The sequence below is a fragment of the Bombus flavifrons genome, chromosome 7 (assembly GCF_040668555.2).
Source record: "Bombus flavifrons isolate JBK064 chromosome 7, iyBomFlav1_principal, whole genome shotgun sequence".
Classification (NCBI taxonomy): Eukaryota; Metazoa; Arthropoda; class Insecta; order Hymenoptera; family Apidae; genus Bombus; species Bombus flavifrons.
The window spans coordinates 13,316,487-13,329,799 of NC_138448.1; the positions used below are offsets into that span (position 1 = coordinate 13,316,487).

The 13,313-nt window shown below is 47.6% G+C and overlaps 1 protein-coding gene across 4 annotated transcripts in view; it reads right to left on the minus strand.

Moving 5' to 3' along the window:
• LOC138181622 (kinesin-like protein KIF26A) overlaps positions 1-13,313 on the minus strand; it is a 260,347-nt gene that overhangs the window by 88,603 nt on the left and 158,431 nt on the right. For all 4 annotated transcript variants that reach the window (XR_011173549.1, XM_069116612.1, XM_069116614.1 and 1 more), the window contains exon 6: positions 5,150-5,339. Coding sequence is in view for 3 of the 4 variants with exons in the window: in XM_069116612.1 (XP_068972713.1) it covers positions 5,150-5,339 (190 nt within the window). In the remaining variant the exon portion in view is untranslated. The remainder of the gene's footprint in view (positions 1-5,149; positions 5,340-13,313) is intronic.

Below are 13,313 nucleotides of genomic sequence, written 5' to 3' on the forward strand. Positions count from 1 at the left end.
TCACTCGTCTGTCCGCCAATTTAATTGCACCTCCACTGAAATCCGATCAAACCTCGTTCGCTAATTAAACGCTTTTCGGCCGTTTGGTCGTCATCGTGCCGAGCTATATTTACATCGCAGCAACGGCGGTCCCGCAGGCCTGAAAAACGACAGTCCAAAAGGTGTGCGCGTAATTATCCTCCACACATTCTCCTTGCATCCTTTGTTCACGCTGTGTGTCACTTTCTCTGCCAAATTCACGCCACATTGTCTAGCAATTTCGATGACACACTTTGTCAGGCACCTTGTCTGTTGCTTGACGGATACCGTATCCCAGGAGATAAGATCGAACTTGATCAGACAGATGCATTATATTCTTCAAAGGGAATCCAAGGGATTAAAATGTATCGGTGATTGTGTATTTACCGTTCGGGTTTCTAGGAAACGTTCGCTCACCGAAGATCGTTAGGAAGGCAATCTGGCCAAAGGTGGTTCGACCGCGGTGATCGTAGCCGGGTTCCCTTCGACCAAGCTGCTTTGTGCCGCCAGCGCGGTAGCACAGCACTCTATCACGACACGCAAAATCCTTAATTATTATGCAGCAAAGCGAATCAGGAATCCGGATAATGCCAGCAGTCGAACTGCCGTACATACTGGCCCGTACGTAAGGGTTTACGTAGAACGGTTCAGAAGGGGCCGGAGGAGTCCCTAAAACCGCAGTGACCTCCAATTATCCTGTGGGTACCACGTGGGCCACGCGGTACCCATGCTCCCTACGGACCGTCCGCAAACACCCCTATGTCGGTCTTCTCACTGCCTATAACGCCCCTCGGATTAATTCATTATTAAAATAACCCCATTCGGCTTGAGTTTGTTATGGTGCTCTATTAGAGCGGAATCGCCTAAAATCGAATTAGAGCCTCGCCAGACAGTCATTTTTAGCTGTATAATTTATCGTATCGAAACGATTCTTTCGAAGAGAAAATTCGTTTATAAAGAATTTTAAAATACCGCAGGATGTTCATAAAACGAGACGATCCTTTCGAGTCCAATAATACGCACAATTGGTCAGGACTCGCCTAACCAAAGTTCTATCCTACGGGTCATGGCTCAGGGAAAATCAAAAGTCCTCATTACGTATTCCGAGGTCAGAGAGGGTTTCTCCCTCGGCAACTCTCTGCCGTCTTGAACCCGAGGAGGGACCAGAGGCCACCTAAGACCGGACATTTCAATAAACCCTAGCAAACGCGCGGGTTTAAGCCACTGACCGCGACGCGTCTTGGTCAGCAGCTTCCTCGATCAAATTGCGCATGTCCTCGCGTCCATCTCCAGGGCACGCTGCGAACAACTGCGATCGATCGATCCATCCTGTGGCAATAGATGCTGTATTTTCTTTTATTACCATTGAAAATATGTAAGAACCTATTAATAAGGAAATACTCTCGGAGGAAAAATCTGTCTGTCGAGGAGAAGGAAGGGAGAGAAGAGCCGCGAATGGGCTATTAATAAATGAATAATGCCGAGGGTGGTAAGTGGTAGTCGAGACGCATCGAACAGCCCATAAAACTTTCCTTTTCCCAGGGTGACGGGACGCCGTTCCCCCGTACGCGTCGATTCTCTCGAATTAGCGAAATGATTTCCGGGGGAAAACTTTCCGCGCCGCGCGTCCACGGTCACTTTCTCCCCTATAAATCTATCTCCCCTATTCGCGACCCGCGATTGGCCCCCTTGCTTCTCCGCTGGGTCGATTCGCTCGCTAAAATTCGATCCATTCGTCGTCGGAATAATCCTACAGAGAAACGAATTACCGCGTCTGATTGGAACGAACTCGACCAGAAGCTCGTCGCGCGTTGTTAACAAACTTCGTTAACAAAGTACGGGAAAATGGGAAGCGTTTGTCTAAATCGACCGAATTGGAAAGGTAGCTATGTTCGTTCGGACTGATGGACCGTACAGAAACAGATTAAATTTGAGAACTTTAGCGAAGTGGAGGACCGCGTACGTTTGAGGAAAAATTAGAAAATTTTTCAGCCAGGGTAAAACATCTCGGTAATGAAATTATTTTCGATGAAAGTTCCTAATAACGCAAAAAATATATTTCATCGTTAAAACTTTATCTGGAAAGGTTTTTCCGTTTTCCCCGTTTCTTTTACGATCGTACTGCGACGGGAACGTACTGTACGGGGCAGGAACGAGATTAAAAAATATTTCCCATCGGTGCAAAACGAATCGTCTCGATCGCGACTGCGTTCCACTCGTCCGGCTTTAAAACTTCATTTCCCGGCGTTCATTTCCGACCCCCGTTGTTCCTTTCCGGCGAGTCGAGTGCCACGAACAGGGGTTTCCACGTACGAAGCACGCGCGCCAGTTCGCCCTCTTTCTCGTCTCTTTGTCTTAGAGGTGATCGAGTTCGTAAGAGAATTCCCGCTTGTTTCCAGAATGGGAACTACGAGCATCGGCCTGATCACGGTTCATTTCGCCCGGCTCTCGCGGCACTGGCCGCAAGCCCGGCTACCATTTTCCGTCTCTTCGTCTCTCGTGCGCTCGTCCTTCTTTCGCATCGGCGAACCAGCCTCGAGGAAGAAGAGAAAATTGTTGGTACACGGTCGTACGAGCCCATAAAAATCACGCTCCTCTCTTTTCCTTCCACCGATGGATTATTGACTTTGCGTTTGTCCGACTCGGAGGCTGAATCTTCCCCGACTGCGCCAGCGTCCTGTCCAATCTGCCCATCCATGGTTTTTCTTTCGTAGATTGAGGCCACACGGGTCGCATATTGGATCGAGATTCGCCGGAAATCACAATGTTTACCTTCTGAGAGTCCCGGCCTCCGGCTCGACCTCTTCATCGCCCCGATTCAACGAGAAAAAGATTTCGGCAGCGACGAACGTTCATATTAAATTGTAATCGATAAATTCCTTTCTTGCGTTTCTATCCATTCCAATTTACGACAATTATACGATAAAAAGTTCCATTTCTCTCTCGCAATGAATTCGTCTATTTCACCGCAACCTAACGAGGATATCGACGATCTTAACAAGAAAAAGAAGGAAGATCGTTCAGAAGCTACGAACGTGTTTGGTTGCACGCGAAGCGGCGCGCAATTTGCTCGGTGGATGATGCCGTGGAGCCGAAACAGGAGTTTATACTTAAATGACGAAACCAGAACACAGCTTTGTCGCATCGGCTGGAAGCCAAATTGGAAGCCGACAGCGCGACTCGAAAGTACCGACGGCAACGGTACGGACAGACAGACTGACAGACGACCAGAGGAGCACCGTTAAAGTCTCTTGCATCCTGTAAAACGCTCGCACGCGAGAGAGAAGCAACGAATCTGGCTACCGGTCGCGGCAGAGACGGCTCGCGACTACACGAGCAGAAAGCCAAAGCAAAGCCACGTTTGGCCAGTATTAGACGCGCCAACGGCCGGTTTAATTACTCTCTTCATAGAGACACTAAATATTCGACTGTCTGTGAGGTGGCCGACCGGACTCGACAGCTGCGCGCATACTGCCGTCCCCGTCTCTCATAGAAACGATAATTACGCGGGCAAAGCTCGCCTACCATCGCCGCACGACTGTCACGTTACCTGTCTAATCCTGACTTCGATCGTTCCTCGCTCGATTTCTCTCGATTCGCCGTCATTTTGGTTGCCTCCCTTTGCGCGGGTTAAAGTGCTCGCGTCAGAAGTGAAAGGAAATTTTCAGGTAAAGAGGTTGAATTGATACTAAACCAAGATCGATATTTCCGCGATCTTCAATGGGAATAAACAGGTATAGAGAAGAGGAACGCACAAAGATTCGCCTAGATCTATTACAATTTAATTTACTGCCAGGTAAATTTGTTTCCGACTTTTCTCCAGTACGTTCACGCCTTCGACTCCTAATTGATTCGAAACGCGTGTGTCGCGTTTGGCGACAGAACTTCCCTTTTCAAACTTTTCTTCGTGCAACCGAACCCCATGGAAATCTCGTTTCCCGAGCAAACGTGAGCTGTCGCACACGTACACGCGCGAAAGCCGGACGGAAGCTACGAGAGAGAAAAGACAAAGCTGGAATACGCTGCGAAATAATATAGCTCGTCTTTTAAAGGAGACAGCTTCGACTCTCTCTGTCTCTATGTATATCTCTTCGCCTACCAGCCATCTTCTTCCTCATTCGACGACCTCACCCCGTTTTAATTAGCTTCACCGACTGGTAAACAACAAACCCTTATTTCTCATGAATTAATTTTCAACAATTCCAACCGGGTTGCGCTGGCTCACGCGCAGCACCAGCTTGCTGCTAGCTCCCGCATCGCCCGCTTTTATTCCGCGTAGAAGGGTTCGCGTCTCGCTGCGTAACGAGCATCCCCTTTGACGTGCTAGTATCTAGTGCACTGGATGGCTTCCTGAAATATCTGGGACACGTTGCCTCGTCCGTGCGTTTCTCAACAGCAAAGAAACAATGCTGGAACGAGGCTAACGCGATTCCGCGACTCTTTGTTCGAGGAACAAATGATAATAACATATTTTTCTAAACGAGGTTACCTTCACGATCGAAGTTTCGCTTCAGTCCCACCTGGATAGTTTGCAGTAAACTATATCGTTATGGCTGTTCTCCGTGGATATCCCGACATAGTTTATTTCAGCCGACGCGAAGGTGAATCATTGTCGGGGGCGAATATTCAAGCGAGCAGGTAATCGCGGTAAGGAGGACGCATTGCGATGGAAGAAAATTTGAGCGAGAACGGGAAGAGGAAGGCGAAGGGGTAGAGCGGATAGGAGAGCAACCACGGCTTATACCAGCGCGAGACGCTCATCTGCATTTCAATTCGCGCGCCCTCGCCAAGATTTCCACGCTGCACCCTGGACGTCCTGTACGAGCGAACACGCGGCCTCGCTTCGATACTCTACAGCTAGAGAGAAGGTCGCGTGTCTGCAGTGGAATCCGATACGATGGATTTGGGATTGCCACGAGGTCGTTTCGAGCACACGCGGTTCTAAGCTGAACGATGGACGAACGAGTCGGAAGCCAAGAGCCTTTCCGCCTTGAACCAGCTACACGTGTTCCTGTCTCTGATTAAACTATCGGCTCATGGAAGCACTATTTTCTGGTTGACGAATGGGTAGCATTGGTTCGGCTAATATATGCGAAGAATTCTCCATGACTTAGGTGAAAAGTAAACTTACCTTGCCGACACCGGTGAGCTCCTTGACGCCTATCCTCCGCAGAAGAGCCGGAGGCGCTGGAGGAGGTGATTTGAGAAGAAGGGCGGCGTATCCATTGGGAAAGATTGGTTGCTCGTCAGAGCCGATGTTCTCGTCGCCGGAGCGACGTCGACGATGGGGGCTCGATGAAAGGTTTAACTTCTGAGCTGCTCTGAAATGTAAACAGGATACAGTATATTATAATACTGCGATACCGATCCATCCTTCATATTACCATAAACCACATTAACTCGCAAGAACGCACCGAGTAAATCACGGAGGCGCAACGCACACGATCTCGCGTGTCTAATAAACTTTTCACGGGATGGAATTCGCCGGGAACAGACACACAAGGCACGCGCTGTGAAATCGAGGAACCGCTTAAATCTCAGGAGAGAAGAGCGCCGCGCCGGTAGACGGTCGTTCCTTCGTCTCGAACGTTTCCTGCGATGCCTATCTCGAAGATACGAAGGAGCCATAGGAAAGGGTCCCTGGATCGCAGAAGGTATGTGTCTCGAGGGTGACTGGGTGACATACTCCGCGAGGCAGGCCGGTAATCAGCGAAGGTAATGTGCTGGAACCCCGTGCGCGTAGCAGGGCACCGCGTTTAAAGGGGTGCGCCACCAGAAACTCGTCGAGTGAGATAGAGAGAGACAGACAGACGAACGAACAGAGAGGGAACAGGGTGAAGAGGTATAACACTGGGACCGTGGGGCTCACTTTTGGCGGGGACAGAGGACGTTTCAGGGGCTTGGTCGCCCTAACTTCTCCAGCCCTCGGGCCTCGTTAACCCACGCTCTGTGAAATTGGAAATACCAACGAGAGAGCCAACTCTCTCGCCCGCCCCTCGCCCACTTCCGCTCTCGCTCCTTCTTTCCCGCTCCATCGTACACGCAGTCCTCGTTGCGGTGTACGCGTACAAGCATTTGCAACCGCCCTGTAGGGCGTCATAAAAAATAGAAAGGACCGTGAACACGGGGGTGGACACGAACCAGTTATCAACGTTCCCCATCAGCCACGACTTCCGGACTGTATTACTCGTCCGAATAATCCGCATCGTTTGCCTCGCCTCTTCATGGACCGAGGCTAATAGTCTCACGAGAAGATATCGTGCGCATAGCAATCGTACTGGATGGCATGATTTTTTAACGCAACCACACGGTGCAACGACGACGGGACGTAAAAAATTCGTTACCGAGCTGAAGTGGTTCAGCTGGTGGAGATAAATTTTTGGTGGTGCCGGACGGTACGTACGGTTGACTGAATAAAAGTGTCGCTTTACTCGTTCAAGTATCGCTACGATCTACAGCGAGTTTATAGTTTTTTCTATTATTTTCTATTATAGTTTATTCTTTTATTTTTGCAGCAGGACCATAAAAAACGAGATTGTTTCGACGACTTCAAACGAACGATTGATCTTCAATGAAGTATCGTAAACGATAGACGAGAGCCAATAACGTATCGTGACACGCGAATGACTATCGTAAAAATTATTCGTTTTTGAGCTCGCCAATCAACGACACCACATTGCCCATCCTAACGAGTTGCGACCGCGAAATCATCGCGTCGTTCGTCCCTTCCCCAAACGACGGGACCCCCGGCATTTCGACTTTTATGCCCGCTTTAATTATTTGCTGTCCCCTTCGGTGTCAGTTGTCAGCCGCAATTTTACGAACCGAAACTCGAACGAACGAATCGGCGCCGTTCGAATCCACCAACGATTTTCCAAACCGTTTTTACTGCCTGCTTTTTATTCGGTCACCGTCGATTTTTCAGCTACGCTCGACGATGCGTGCGACTGATCGTTGGCCGGAATCGCGATGTCGATAATCGAGGCGCCGACGAGCCATCGAGACGTCAACGTTGCGGCGTAGGAAAGAAAACTCGTTCGTAAATTGGTGACAGTCTCCTGGATGACCGTCGATCGCTCGTCGAGTAGACGAAGGGACGCGAGAAACTTATTTCACTCGGTCAAATATTTAAACGAGAAAAGTAAGTTTCGACTGGAGGGAAACTTCGGATACTTTGCGACAGCCAGACGTCAGAGTCAACAGTATGATCGAGGAAATGTACTTTGCGAGCAAGTCCCGTCCACGCGTCACTTTTCTGTTTCGTTCCATGCAGTCTACTTTAATTAAATTCCTTAATATTTGGTTGGTCGGAAGAGAGAGTAACATGACGCTCCTGTTCGGCAAATTAATATCGTTGGAAGGATATCGCAAAGAAAGATATAGCAGTCCCTTGATTCATTAGCATTTACAAACCTGTTGCGAACAGTACGACTCTACTCCAGCGAAAGGAAACTCCAACGAACATCGTTGAACACGTAGCGTACAAGAGAACACGCGTATGACTCTTGTAAAGAACTGTAGAGCTATGTCGTAGATCTGACACGAGTCTGAAATATGACAAGCTCGAGGGTATTTTACATCAAACACGCTAAATATAATCAAGTAGTGCTTCGGGTTTTTCTCGCGGCAGAATTTCATCAAAGAAAATGCCTGATACTCCAGCGAACACGAAGGTCTCCCCTTTCGAAAGAGAAAAAAAATCGGTCGCTTCTTTCATCAGCCGTAGCACGTTTCGAGAATCTGAAAACGAAGCGGCAGGGCCGGAGGACGCAGGTGCGCATCGCGCAAACGCAATCTACACATCAATCACGAGGAACAGATGCGTACTGGTGCTCGCGTGTTCTCAATCTTCGACGAGAGGTCATTTTCTCGTGTCTCTTTAATCGACGATCACGAATGATAGAAAAATTCTAGCCACTTATGAAAGAAATCAAATGTCCTCGTAGGAGAAGCAGCCAATTTGAAATCATAAAGATAGAAATGACTACGCTTCGCTAATTGATTGCTATATGTTGAAGTGGTCACCACTTATAAGAAAACTCTACGTCTGGTCTTTTTTAGTTTTCTCAAGCACCGAAGCCATCGACAGCGTGTAGACAAAAGACTGCGACGAAGACAGACCATAAACAGTAGACAGGCGACGTTGGCTTCGGGGTTTTCGGTTATTGGGTAACACAGCTAGCGTGTGGATCTCTGGACCAGCTCAAATTGCATTCTTACTTATAATTACACCTCTATTTAAATATATTTCCTACCTTACAATTTATCCACGAGTTTCTCTGTTTACACATCGAATAACCTCAACACTATATAAATGTTACAACAAATACGATAGTGTGGAAATATTTTTTTATGTTTCCTGTATTTGTTTCTTAGTTGCATGGTACTAACACAGCTGCGACTTGCTATTGATTCCCTGGCTGACAAAGTGAATGAGTTAAAAGGCATTAAAACGGCGAACGCTATAAAAATGTTCGCGTAATCCGATTGCAGTGGCATCGATCATACGTCGCTGACCGTGTCCGACGTTGACAGAGCCCGTCAGGGCCTCGCGTCTCGCCGCCACGGTCATAAATTTTCCCTCTCTTTCTCCTTCCTCTCTATTTTTTCCCTCCCTTCCTCCGCCGCACTCGCTTCTCCGTTTTATATCGTAACGAAAGCATCGAGGAGCAAAAAGAGAGGCACACTCGTAATTCGCGCGGAAATTACACGCTTAATTCGCGATGTTATTTACGAGCGAGCGGACACTCGCGCCCTCGACCGCCCTTCGTCCTTCTCCGGCCAACCTTCTTGGCAACTCGCCACGTATCTCGGCTTAATCAAGGAAATTATGGCGCGAAGCGCTTTAAACGTCGGGGGCCGTTAGCAAGGTCGCATATCTGCCGCTCCGACGCGACTGATACGCGGCTCGCTAGGAATTAAAAACTTCTAAAAAGACGCGTGCACGCGAGCTTCCACGCCCAACGGCGCCGAGAATACATCAGCCGGCTTTTTCTCTGCTATGATCTCTCTTAGGGTTGGGCACGGCCAGGCTGGAAGACAGGACGACGAAATTGATTAAAGTAATTGAGGAGGATCGTGATTCGGCAAATTAAAAACACTGTTTCGTGCGTTCGCGTTTTTCACGCGATGTGTAATTACGGCGTTTAAAATTATCAACACGTGCAAGTAGAATTTTTTATCTTTTAAGTTGAAAATAGTTTGAAAATTGCACACAATTTTCCATTTCACATTGTTTCTCTCGTTCGACTTACGCTGGCGACGGTTCGACAAACTTACCAATTCCGTTAGCTGCCTCTCTTCCCAGCCACTTGTTCATACTCCACTCTATCCAGCTACCCGGAAACGGAAAGAAAACACCGAGTATTCCGGCGGAATGGATGGAGAACATCCGAGAGGGCGCGGATAGGAGTTCGGATAAACCACATCCCGGAGGTTCGGCTGGCGTCGAAACGACAAATCCTCGTCTCCCACCTCTGGCCCTCGGTGTCCCTGATTGAATTGCCATAATCGATTCGTGAAAAATCCCGTCCACGTATTCAGCGGCCTCTCGCATTTTCTCTACATCCTACGCATTTCTATCGACTCCCCCTCTCCAACTACGTCCGCACTTCGAACGCTCAAGATAATCAAGAGGAGACTCTTTCTGTAATACTCCTCACGCCTACCATCCATCTGCTCTTCCAATCGATAGTTTTCAACGCGTACCGTGCCAAAATTCTTTCTCAACTAGTGCCGATTGAAATTCCGAAATAAATTGTGAAAAAAATTCTCAATCGAGTCGTCAATTTGTCGTCGAACGTTTCGCGGATTACATGATACCAGGTATGTAAATATGAAACCGGAATTTTTGTATAGAAAATACACGTTTATTGTATGAAAATGATTAAAAATATTTTATTCCAAGTATTGCCCATCGCTAGCTATACATTTTTCCCACCTGTCTGGCAACTGGTGGATGCCATGCCAAAAAACTGTCGCTCTTTTGAGGCAAATCAGTCATCGAGCCATTTTCGTACATTTTCGTAAGAAGCGAAGTGCTGGTCAGAAAGTGCGTGTCCCATCGATGCAAATAAATAGTAATCGGACGGAGCCAAGTCTGGTGAGTAAGCCGCGTGCGAAAGTATTTCCCAACTGAACGCTTCGATCGTTTCCTGGACCGGTTTTGCTGTATGCGATGGTGCATTATCACGAAGCAAAATTACTTTGTGTTGCCTTTTTTGATATTCTGGTCGTTTTTCACGCAAAGCTTGATTCAAATCGATCATTTGTTGTCGGTAGCGCTCAATATTAACGGTTTTAACAGCTCGGTGATCCTTTTCGGCGGTCTTCCACGTTCTTCGTTCCTCGCGTCAAAATTGCCACTTCTGAATTTTTTAAACCACTCAAAGCACTGTGACTTACCAACAGCATGCTCACCGTAAGTTTCGACAAGCATTCGATGCGATTCTGCAGCAGTTTTCTTCAAATGGTAACAGAAAATCAATGCTGTCCGCAAATCGTAGTTTCCAGGCACAAAATTTGACACGTTCAACGCTATTACAAACTATGCTGTTGTATGAAACTTGTATTGTTCTGAGTCGAAAATGTTTGTGAGATGTCAACAAAGACTTTTGGCATCAATGATGCAGTTTAGTGATAACTACATTGTCAGCTAGGAGTCGTAATTTAAAAGGAGAATGAAATCACGTTTGGTTGGTAACGAAACACGCCTCAAATTTCTTCGAAGAACAATAACCATCCGGATGCGCCTTACTGCAGCGTATCGCACGCGAAATTCGCAACAACTTCAGGAAACGGGCCGTGCGTGAGAAGGCCGTTTAACTTACATGGTCGTACGTGCTCGTTCTCGTGTCGTAAATCATACGGGATGCCGGCGAATGATCAGGGTGGGGGCACGTTAAGAGAAAGGCAAAGGATGCCTCAGCTGCTTGCAGCTACTAGCTTTGATCAAATTGTTTCCACCGTTTAACATCCCTTGTAGATTTACGAGATACTCCCAGTATTTGGTCATAAAATATGCCTATCCTTTTTTTCAAAAATAATCTATTAGATTTATTACAACGTACACTGTACAAACAAACGTGTCTTTTTTACAACGGTGCACCTTCATACAAACGTGAAAACAAGTCTGTGAAATGTCACGGTGTTTATCTCAATAGAACAAAATGGATAGTACGTAATTCGACCAAATAACATAAAACAAAAAACATTGTGCGTCTATTATTTCCTGATAAAACGAAAGAAACTTTTCCGACTACCTGATACTATTTGGATACGTATTAAAAAGTCAAAGAATTTTCTTCGAGAACGTCAGTTGCGAAACATTCAGGTTTCGTATTAAGAAGGTCGACGTTGACGCGAGCAGCAAAACGACAGCTCGTTTCACGGGCTGAAAATCGCGATAATTCCGCAGCCTGTATACGTCGATAAAGCCGACGATAAGAATAGGATTCGCGGACGACGTCGTGATGCGACCGAAAGAAAAATGAAGCGAAAAGCTTGCGACCAAGCAAAAGCGGAAATTACGGGCTACAGATGGACCGAACCCCTTGACGGGGTCCTTCAGTAGCGAGAGCCGACTCTTTGTGATCCTGCGCAACGCGATGTGTTTCATCCTGCAGACACATTACGCTCGAATTGATAAGAACGAAACAGAAAGGAGCGTCGGCCGAGGGAAGGCAAAATCGACGGGGTTGAGGGTGGAATGATGGGGCGGAGGAGGGGAGGGGGAGGGTAGGGAAAATATCACCCAGGCTCCCTTCGATACGCGCGCCTACGTGTATATACGTACGCGAACTCGCCAAATTGATGTATATAGAAGAGGGATGAGCGCGGCTCCTCGTCCATCAGCGACGTGCACGGGGTTGGTTGCAACGAACGTTGGTGCAGGGGATAGATAGGTAGGGGCGATGTACCGGCTCGTGGCAAGTGCAATGAAAAAAGCCGCGTATTTATCGGCCATGGAGAAAAAGTACAGAGCGGACTGGAACGGACCAGCGAGATGAAACAACGCGGGGAAGGAAAAGAAAGGGGTGTGGGCAGATTCGCGAAAAAGTAATCCCGCCGGGGGACTGTGAAATATAGTTACGCTTTCGCGTCCAGAGAGACCCCAGGGGTGTCTTGCAGTTACGTGACAGACGATCGCTTCGTTTCATAGCACGTTACACGGGTAATTTTCCAATATTGTCCTGATTCATTCGTCGTATTAACGACAGGATGCAAGAAGTACCTCCTTACCGGGGATCCGTGACTCGTCTGTCTTGAGCAGCCATAAATATTCAAGAAGGCGACGACAACGATCGGGAAGAAAATCGGGGAGAGCGGAGGTGATCCGACAACGCGCGAGCAACCGTGGAAATCTGATTTGTGTTACGGAAAAGTTTGATTGCCGTTGCCATCGAGAGGGCTGTCTCTCTCATTCTCTCTCTCTTTTTCTCTCTTCGAAGACCGTTCTCGACTACCGATCGCCTCCTCGACCACGCCTGATGGAAATATTCGACGACTTATCGTATTACTCGTGAATTCGAATCGTCTGCTACACTTTCCACCGCTGGTAAACTTAATTTTTTGCATCGTAAACTCTACGCTCCTAGAATTCCAGCGAAGTTATAATCAAGTATGAAAAATTCGGTAGGCTTCTTTAAAAAAAAAAAAAAAAAAACAATCGCGTTAGATTACACGTCTTCGAAAATCGAGTACCTACGTGCTCGCTAACTTGATAAGTTAGGGCGACCGGTTTCGCGCGAATGCTTTAATTTAAAGATCGAACTTTGAGATTCACGAGGGAAACCACGACTCGTAAAATGTTCGACAATTCCCCGGAACGGCTAATGGTCGACGGAAGATCAACGATTCGACACGGTTCTAGCGACGGAAAGCGCGCATCGCTGCTGCAAATGACTATGTAAATACTCGCGGCGCCTTCGAAGCGGCGAACAAGCGTTCGCAAGTTCGCGGAAACTTGCCGGAAGAGTTATTTGCGCGCGCAGTTCCGTAGCCGCGTAGCCCAGAGAAATATGAATGCACCTGGGGATTCGCCTGGCCTTTTACCACAGCGACGTAAAACCTTCCGGTCCAGAAACGGTGGTGTTCCGTTCGCGAGCTCGTTTCGCTTCAACTTTCCGGCGTCTTCGCGAATTTCACCTACGACAGCTTTACGCAGCCCGTTCGTCACGTCGAAAACGTATTTTACCAAGCAATCTCGTAGTTTCCCGTCAAGGTTCAATTTGAAACGCGTTCACGATTCAATAAGAAAGATAATTATTTTTTAGATTGCGTAGCGAAAATGCAGA